The sequence below is a fragment of the Eucyclogobius newberryi genome, unplaced genomic scaffold, assembly GCF_026437365.1.
Source record: "Eucyclogobius newberryi isolate DKJ021-1_F unplaced genomic scaffold, fEucNew1.0.hap1 SCAF_9, whole genome shotgun sequence".
NCBI lineage: Eukaryota > Metazoa > Chordata > Actinopteri > Gobiiformes > Gobiidae > Eucyclogobius > Eucyclogobius newberryi.
In genome coordinates this window covers 27,552,479-27,562,380 of record NW_027316532.1, presented here as the reverse complement: position 1 = coordinate 27,562,380, position 9,902 = coordinate 27,552,479, and the positions used below count along the sequence as shown (strand labels likewise).

General features: G+C 41.0%; 2 protein-coding genes across 5 annotated transcripts in view; one reads left to right on the top strand and one right to left on the bottom strand.

The window, feature by feature from the left end:
* Window positions 1–2,098: 2,098 nt before the first annotated feature.
* ddx59 (DEAD (Asp-Glu-Ala-Asp) box polypeptide 59) lies at window positions 2,099–4,812 on the bottom strand. Its single transcript, XM_072438334.1, has 7 exons — window positions 4,027–4,812; window positions 3,742–3,924; window positions 3,576–3,665; window positions 3,140–3,391; window positions 2,764–2,916; window positions 2,543–2,671; window positions 2,099–2,432 (listed from the first exon to the last, which is right to left on the bottom strand). Exons 1-7 carry the CDS (start codon window positions 4,780–4,782, stop codon window positions 2,178–2,180), a joined length of 1,818 nt encoding a protein of 605 aa, XP_072294435.1. The 5' UTR covers window positions 4,783–4,812; the 3' UTR covers window positions 2,099–2,177.
* Window positions 4,813–5,508: 696 nt separating this feature from the next.
* Window positions 5,509–9,902, top strand: part of camsap2a (calmodulin regulated spectrin-associated protein family, member 2a) — a 30,091-nt gene continuing 25,697 nt past the window's right edge. For all 4 annotated transcript variants that reach the window (XM_072439307.1, XM_072439305.1, XM_072439306.1 and 1 more), the window contains exons 1-2: window positions 5,509–6,112; window positions 8,302–8,561. In XM_072439307.1, coding sequence (XP_072295408.1) covers window positions 5,974–6,112; window positions 8,302–8,561 — 399 coding nt within the window. In that variant the 5' untranslated portion in view covers window positions 5,509–5,973. The remainder of the gene's footprint in view (window positions 6,113–8,301; window positions 8,562–9,902) is intronic.

Sequence of the window (9,902 nt, the reverse complement as noted above, 5' to 3'; positions counted from 1 at the left end):
TGGCGGCAGACTCTTCTCTGGGCCTGACGGCAGACTCTTCTCTGGGCCTGACGGCAGACTCTTCTCTGGGCCTGGCGGCAGACTCTTCTCTGGGCCTGGCGGCAGACTCTTCTCTGGGCCTGACAGCAGACTCTTCTCTGGGCCTGACAGCAGACTCTTCTCTGGGCCTGGCAGACTCTTCTCTGGGCCTGGCAGCAGACTCTTCTCTGGGCCTGGCAGCAGACTCTTCTCTGGGCCTGGCAGCAGACTCTTCTCTGGGCCTGGCAGACTCTTCTCTGGGCCTGACAGACTCTTCTCTGGGCCTGACAGACTCTTCTCTGGGCCTGGCAGCAGACTCTTCTCTGGGCCTGGCAGCAGACTCTTCTCTGGGCCTGGCAGCAGACTCTTCTCTGGGCCTGGCAGCAGACTCTTCTCTGGGCCTGGCAGCAGACTCTTCTCTGGGCCTGGCAGCAGACTCTTCTCTGGGCCTGGCAGCAGACTCTTCTCTGGGCCTGGCAGACTCTTCTCTTGCAGGTGCAGTTGCAGTGCTTAAACTGGCCACAGGGTTTGTGCCTTTCCCAGATCTTGGAGTTGGGACAGGTTTTGGATCACCATTTTTCTGCATTGCTGACTTGCACCTTTCTAGACTTGTAGTTTTTGCATGCAGTGCTTTAGGGGCTTCTTTAGCTGCCAGCTTTTCAAACACATCTCTCTTGGCAGCTATTTTCTCAAACGGGGTCTTTCTGGTGGGCGTTTTGAAACTCCTGTCATCGCCCTCCAAGTGTTTAGCAGTAGACGTTAATAAAAAAGGCGTTGAGAGGCCGCTTGCCACCTTTGTCTTTCTTTCCACACTTTTTCTTGACTTGACTTGACCCTTCGCTCCTTCTTTCAAGCTAACTGAGCGAAACGAAGCGGTTGTCCGGCCGTTCGGTTCGCTCAGAACTTTAGCCGCACTGGTGCTGCCCCGCGACAAACGGTTCACGCTCTTGTCCATGGATGAAGGCGTCCTGGTTCTCCTCAACAGCGTCAGTCTCTTCTCTGCTGGGGCTGGCGTGGTGCTCTGGCCCTTGTCGAATGTGCGCTCACTCCCAGACCTCCTTTTAGACCTCCTCTGCAGCGTGAGTCGGCCGTGGTGAGGGGTCTGTGGTCCATTTCCGCTTTTTGACAGCGCAGACACGACATATGTTCTGTTCACTTGCCTGCTCCTTTCCGACGTCCTGCTAATGTCCTGGTTTACAGAATCCAAAGTGTTCATCGAGTCTTTACCATCTCGAGTTATTGTCCTCCCAGTTGACAGAAGATGGTCATAATATGCAGTATGTTTTCTCGCTTGGATACTAAAAATCGACATTGTAAACTATTTTCAAAGACACTGACTCTAAATTAAACTTATCTTAAGTGGAAACATGGCTACTATTAACGGAATTGTTTTAGCTTTTACCTACACATCACGTTTCTTAAGTAAGTAAACGAGTTGACTGTACAAACCCTTGTTGAAAATGTACAAAATAAACACTCCTATAAAGTATTATAAATGGATTTGCTCTACGATCGCACAGCTGCTTTTGTTTATATTCCGCTCTTCGCTTCCGTGTTCACCCGCCGCATTTTCAAACTATTCCTCAAACTCGCTGGTGATTGGCTGAAAACCTTAACTGACGTTGCGTCAGCGCGTAGGCGTCTAAATATCTAAACCCAACGCTAGGGGGAGACATATACCTGGAAATGTGATAAAGAGGTTTAGAAAATGTATTTAGTAAAGGTAAATTTAAGTTGATAATAAATACTAAGTTATTACACGATAAAATTATCAGTGTTTAACAAACAATGCGCAGAGAGCAAGTTCCTAGCCTGTGAATTTTCTTCACTGACAATGGCAATAAACCTTTTCTGATTCTGAATAGCAGTAGCTAATAATATTTTACAGCCAGAACGCCCCAAAAGTGACGTTACTTTTTGTTTTGTATGTAGATCTCACATTTTTATTCAATTGAACTAGCAGTAATGAAAAGTATGGGCATTCTCTAAAAAGAAGTATGACAAGTGTCAGAGGCCTAAATGGCTGTGCAGCACAAAATATCTTTACTTTATTAAACATAAATTATCTGCAAGTAACTGGTACAAATCACATTTTATTACTGTAGCAGCTTACACACTTATTTACAAAAGGTAGAATATGTCTAGGGCGCTTCGGAAACTTACTTTTTTGTATGACTATGCTTCTTAATAATGTCAATGATATTATTTTGAGTCACTAATGGGTCATTCGAACTTTCTTTCAGTTTCGCTCTTCTTTGTTGCTCATGAAGATGTGGTGAATTAAGCAGTTGTGGGGGCAGAATTGAACCAGTGGGTTTGACTCTATTCACTACTTCCAGAAAAAGTCGTTTGTTGTTGTTGTTGAGAAATGTGATGGCTGTACCCCTGTGCCCCAGCCGACCTGCTCGTCCCACCTGAGGGAGTAAAAGACATACACATAAATACAAAGTACAGTTCCTCAATAAAAAAATAAATAAAGCAAGAGTGTACAAGCGGCGGTGGCGCGCGCACACACGCGACTCACTTGGTGTACATATTCGTCCATTGTATTTGGCATGTCAAAATTAACCACTAGTCTGACATTAACCAAGTCCAGACCTCTGCCCAACACACCCGTGCTGACTACCACCTCAAAGTCTCCATCCAAAAGGCCCTGGAAAACACACAAAGTGGGTGAAAATGTACACGTGTGATTATTTTATTAGAGTGGTTGTACATTTTAATTGTGAATACTTTCATTCTCACCCGGATTATACGGTTGCGCTCCCACTGAGTCTTGTCAGAGTGAATCGCTACAGTGTTTAATTCAGTCACTTTGGTGATTGCCTCACACAAGAGATCTGCTCCAAGTTTACAATCCACAAATACTACCACTGGAGGTTGGTACAATTTACCGTCCTAAAAGACACAAGATATAAAAGTCATTAGAATTCTGCATTAAATAACAGCATGACAATTGTTGCTGTTAGTCAACAAACATCAACAAACTAAATAGATTTGTAAGAAGGAAATGGTAACACAGGTCAAAAATAAAGTTGAAGCTATGTAAGAAATACTATGTTAAAGTAAAACTACAAAATAACTTGATCATTATTAAAAGTATACATAAAAAACAACCTACATGAAGAATATCAAACAGCTTCTTCTTCTTAGAGGGTTCCTCTACCCACAATAGTATCTGTCTGACATTGGCACAGGGTTGGTTTTTCTCCCCAACTGAAATATGAATCGGGTCTTGAACAAATCGAGAAGCAAGCTCCTCTGTCCCTGCTGGAATTGTAGCTGATACTAAAAGAGTTTGATGCTGCTTAGGAACCTGCTCCAAAACCCCCAGCACCTGCTGTTGAAAACCCATTTTCAACATGGTGTCAACCTAGAAAACACCACAGTGTTCACACCAAATACAGACTGATCACAAACATTGAGAATATTTTGTAATAACGATTATCAGTTTTAGTCTTTGGATGCAACGGTCACAAAAACAAAAAAAGCCAACATGGCTACATGTATATTTATGGTTACGGCCTTAAACACTAAATTCAGAGAGATTCTTCTACCTCGTCAACAACAACAATCTCCACTGTGTCCAGCGTCACAGCCTTTTGCTTGATGATCTCAATAAGTCTTCCCGGTGTCGCAATGACAATCTAAAAAGACGTTGCATCATTTAATTTATTTAAAAGTATATTCTTAACATAAAACAGAAACTAGTATATACTGTACCTTGATGCTTCTTTTGAGGCGGTGCAGCTGCTGAGGGAGTGGCATACCACCCACCAGCAGGGCAGTTCTCATGTTGGGGAGACCCATTATCAGTTCTTTGGTTTGTCTCTCAATTTGAATTGCCAACTCCCTGGTGGGGGTCAGAATAAGAGCCATGGGACTGCTCACAGTTGGGATTTTTTTCTAAAAACAAACAGCATTTCATGAAAATGAAGGACTGAGCTGAACCTTTGAAATAAAATACTTAAAATACTGATTTACATATTGCAACAAGAAATAGCATACCTTTAGAGCCTTTATTATCACAGGCAGCAAGAAGGCCACAGTCTTCCCTGAGCCAGTGTCAGCAGTAGCAATCACATCTCTGTGGCTGAGACCTACAGGAACCATCTGCATTTGGACTGGTGTTGGAGTCTCATAGCCAGCCTTCTTCAGGTTGGAAGCAAGTGTCACTGGGAAGTGACAATGCTCAAATTCAATTATTGGCCTCATGACAGCTTGTCCCTTAGTACAGATGCCGAGCTCCTGCAGTATGCGCTTAACCTGGTCCTCAGTCAGGCCTGATATGAAAATGTCCTCTTTATATGAATATTCAGGTTCAGAGACACCTGCATCTCCAACAGGCTGAGATGTCCTCTTCTCTGCAAGAACACTCAAACGATTGAAGATCTCTTCCCCAGTCCCCAGTCGCATTTTAACCAGATGACTGGATTTGCATTCAAGGCTGCAGACATCATTGTCTGTGCTGTCACAGATATACTCCCCATAGCGTCCACACATGACACAAACCGGCTCCCCGGGCTCTGGCCATCTCTGACTCTTCTTAAATGATTTCACAGGATCGTCTTCCTCGTCAGATTCTTGTGCAGAAGACTCGTGTTCGACTTCAATTTGTGTCTCTGGGTCACAAACAGCATCATTTTGCACATGTGTCTCTGAGCTACCTGAAGTCTCCTCTTCATCGGTCTTACTTTTCTTCTGTTTCACCACGTTTGAAGCCTCGCTGGAACGCTTCACCTTAAGGGCTCTTGGCATAAACATTTGAAATTCTTATCAGTTTAGAATGCTGGAAAAAAAGTGTTAACTTTGAGCTGCCGCTGCAAAAACATCCCTGACAAACGCTCCAGACAAACAAGGGCGCACAATGATGACGTACACAATGATCAGCGCGTCTTTATGTTGGGAATTGTAGTCCGTTAGGCAGCCTACGTTTCCAGCGCACATGTACCAGAGCAGTCTAGTTTTAAAATGAGGTTGGACTCGAATTTCTTCTGTAACTAGGGTGACCAGTTGTCCCTATTTACCTGGGACGGTTCCAGTTTAGAGCCCTGTATCCCATGTTCCAGCAGATGTATCCACAACCATTAATTTGTCCCAGTTTTTGACCACTTTGAGACCTGCTAATAGTAGACAGAGGGATATATTGTTGTTGTTTTTAGCCAAATTAGAGACAACCTGGCTTTAGAATAACCGAAACACAAATTATGCACTCATTTCCGTTGATGAGTTTTATGATACATTCAAGGACATCTCGTAATTTCCCACGAGAAAAAAATACAAAATGATAGTTCTTAAAATGGATTAAGTGACCAAATAATACTGACGGAATTAGAGAACGTATATAAATGTAAACCGCAAAGACATGCACATTAGATAAAAGTAGGCGCACAGTTTTGTTGTAAAATAGTTACATCTTGCGAATCAATTCGTATTCTTGCGTACCGTGAAAGCAGCTTTGCGCAGGCGCAGTACGCATCAAAGGTGCAGCGCCTGAGCCTCAGTGCGGCAGAAAAACCGCACCACGGCGCGTTTACCGGAGCGGAGCCCGTAACACGCACGGCACGTTGGCGGTAATTCAGGGAGATGAGAGGGGCAAGCTCCTGAACCAAGCCAGACAACAATAATGGGAATATTTTTGTTTGCTGTACAAATGAAGATCTTTTTTTTAACTGAAACTTGATGAAAGCTCCTCAGTCCAGTCAGACGCGAGCACTATCCACGGGTGAAGAGGAGAACGGATGAAAAATAACACTCAAGGATTTGCCCTTTATTATTGTATAGCTAGAAAGCCATCATAGAAAGCCTAGATTTAATAACTCTTCAACTGTCTTAAAAGTCCACAGACAGTGAATCCAAGCAGTCTACCTGTAACAACAATTTGTTGCATTGGACAAATAGGTGGGATGCGTCTGCGTTTGCTTTGCAGCTTTTAAGAAGAAGAGCCAAGGAGAAATGGGTGATGTTCAGGATGTCAGGGATGTCAAGAGGCCTTTTGTTGCTCCTGCATTAAAACCTTTTGAGCAGTATGACTTCTCCAGGGCCAAAATCAGTTGCAACCTTACATGGCTGGTCTCCAGAGCATTTGGGACAGGTAAGCTCTGTTTACCTGCATGGTGGATCTCTGCACATCATGTAATAAACATCATACAGTAACAGATTGATCTGCTCATTGGTCACTATTTAGTATATGTTAGTTATTTAAGTAAACACACAACCTGTCTTTGTTTGTTCAGTCTAGACTGTATTCTTTATTTTGTAACATAATTGTTTACACTGCTGCACAAATGAGCACTTTAGTCTATCCATTGTCAACTTTCAACCTTTACTGTAGTACATTATTGACCTAACCTAATGCATCCATTGTTTGTTTGTTTGTTTGTGTATTAGCTCAAATTTCTATGGCTATTGTAATAAAAAAAACTAATGGTTGAAAACTACCGTTGGTCTGCAATGGTCATAGTGGGCGGTTCTGGCTTGACAGTGATGACACATAGCTGATGTCACACACCTCGGACTGCACATTATTATGAGTTTTATAGTTTTGACGATAAAGAAACAATTCACGCACATCCTTAGTGTGTTTTCAATTGAGGCTGGATGAAATTGGTTGATTCCAAAAATATGACCCCCCCAGAGAGAAGCAGTGGATGTGAGGGAGAGAGTGGGCCAGGAAAAGGAGGCTCGTTTTGTAGATCTCAACCTACAGTGATGTGTCTCGAGCCGTTACACTGAGCTATTACATGTGAGCACTGCAGATGTACCTGTCCAGTATATCTGTGACATCACCGTTCATCGTCGTTTGGTAATAAAATGCTTAAAATTAGGATTTGACGACTGCAGGTGTTTTTTCATGTTCTTGCAATGGAAGGCCAAAACAAAATACACATTCATGAATTAAATATACTGCAAGAGAATTGTTGATGGTGCGTTTCAGTGCTGCCAGATGCCCTTGTTGATAACAGCCTCGTGTGATTTATTGACAAAGAGTCCGAGCTGTTGGAAGGGGGTTGTATCGCAGAGGTGTTACAATTGTGCCTCACCCAAAGCTGAGACGTGACTACCAGGAACATACATAATTTTTTTAGCGATATAACAATACCAGCAACAGTATTCCTGAGATGGATTTTGGTGAGTTAGCTGGAGGTGTTTATCTTTGATGAGACGGTGAAGTGTGTTCCCAGGGTGCTCTGCTGCACATGGCATAGGTACAGACTAGTTCAATCCATCCATTTTCCACTCCCTCTGCGGTCGCTATAGAAACACTAAGGTACATAGATGCATTAGGGGTGTAGCTGTAAACATGATGTGGAATTTATAAATGCTGTTATTGCTGAAATTGAAAGAAAGTGAACGCTTTGGTGTAAATATTCTGTATAATATGTATTTCAGTTTCTTTCTTTCTTATTTATCAGCTAATGTGGATAATCTGCTGATGATTTAACCATCAAGAAATGTGCTTTTTATTTAAAGAATGTGCCAAAACATAAGATATATCACTGAACATTTGTTGCTCAATAATATTCTATGTTTTCAATATATATATATATATATATATATATATATATATATATATATATATATATATATATATATATATATATATATATATATATATATATATATATATATATATATATATATATATATATATATATATATATAATCTCCCACCTCTAATCTGAAAATTACAATAATGAGAGGATATTTTTGTTTTTTAGCTAAAGTTTTCAGACAAATGTGAAAGGACTGTAATCTTATCCACTAAAATATCCCATCATACTTCTATTTTTCAAAGGTTAAAAAAGTTTGTTCCAATTTTTTTTTTGATCAAGTCATTTTAAGCATTTTTAGAAGATTGGAGTACAGAGCAGTGGTTCCCAGCCCCTAATTTACCCATGATTACGTTAACGACCCAGGCATCCGGAGAAGCTACTTTTTTATAAGTAACCTATTACAATGTTCTGGTTATAGAGTAGTAATGTATATAAAATACTTTAAAGAAGCAATTAACAGTTCATTCCTTCATTAAAATTCACAGAACTTGGATCCCAACCCCACGTGTTGGGAGTGACTGATACAAACTACATTAATTTTGCAATCGGTTTGTTTTTTTATGTCATTTTTATTTAATTTAGTGGGTTGCAGTCTTAATAGGCCGTAGAACCGGGCCATGACAATATAAATTCTAAACAGCATTCACGGTATTGACAATAAATTAAAAGCCGACATATATATTTATATTGTGTAATTCCAAACGCTAACCTCGATTGTCCCTTTTAGACAGCGTCCCTGCAGACCTCCTGGAGCCGTTCTACACAGACCAGTACGAGCAGGAGCATCTGAAGCCTCCGGTGGCCAGCCTGCTCCTGTCAGGTGACCTATACTGCCGAGCGGGACGCCTCATCCTCAAGAGTGACGCTGCCAAACCTCTGCAGGGACATGAGGCTGTGATCCAGGCTCTGGCCCAACGCGGACTCTATGTCACAGACCAGGAGAGACCGGTCACAGAGCGGGACCTGAGAATAAGGCCTCTGCAGATGGTAAGAGATGCTCAGGAGTTGATACAATATATATGTATAACAATAACTGTAGTTGCACACATTTAAATCTAGTTCATGTGCTGTTTGCAGGAAACATAGGCATGATACACAGACTACAGTTAATTCACTCAAAAAGTAGATTCAGTGGAACAAAACATTCTTGGCCATTTTTTTATTGCAAATGTAATCTTGCCTAATTACGTTACATAATATTGTATTGTAAAAAACAATGTAATGATTATTGATAAAAAATGATCACATTTTATTTTACAATTCATTCAGTTTTGCTTGTGACAGTTGTTATTTAGGGGTTTCTTACCTAAATGTAAAGGTGCACCGTGTAACTTTTCCATCAATCATTCCTGGCAATGGATTTGCCTGCAATGTTTGATAATATGACATTAGACATAAAAGCAGGTTACGTCACCAGGCCAAGTTACAGGTCAGATCTGTGGAGAGGCGACTCCGCTCACAGAAGGAATGCATCTTCTTCAATGTGTGTTTTTAGCAACAGCAAAAATTGTAATTGAATCAATACCAGGTTGATAAGTTTAATACTATGGAACATAGACAAAACAATAACCTCTCCATCAGAAACATACATACAGACTACATAGTGCACCTTTTAATATTCCTAAATATTCCTAAATCCAATGCCTTTAATGTTACGATTTACCTCATTCTGACACGGTGAAAGTATTTTCTCTTCAATTGTAATTATTAGCACGTCCTTTCTCTTCGTATTTCAGTGTTTGTGTTCATTACAGCGCAGTCTGACTGTGAGAGATGACCCCAGAGGCAGTAGCGTTAGAGATGGGCCCATGTTCATTATTTGGGGGCATTTTCTCAATAGGAGCCTTCATTGCTTCAGTGCATTGCAATTGTAACACAATTAGTGCACAGTGTGGCAGCAGTCTGTTTGTACAGCCTCGCTGGGTTTAATTCCTCTTCTATGCTAATTCAAAACTTATTTAAGTTCATCTGGGAGTCACAGTGCTCCCTACTGTTATGTGCTGACAGAAAACATTTATAACAATCATTTGAAATTGAAAATATTATTAAATTAACTTGAAGATGGCATTTTCTGACCGAAGTTGCTGTTTATAAAGAACAATGAAAGCATGTTGTGCTTTGGATTGTGTAACATTTGTTTATACAAGCAATATCCCGCATACCAGTCTACAATTATGTGTGACAAAAAGTGATTTACCACAAAACTTGTCCTTGAAAAGAAGTTTTCACTGAGTTAAAGTCTGTTTTTTTTTTTGTTTCATCTGGCAAGGCCTTAACGCTGAACATTTTAAGTGTTCTTGAGGTTTATCTTTTTTATCCCTCGCTTTC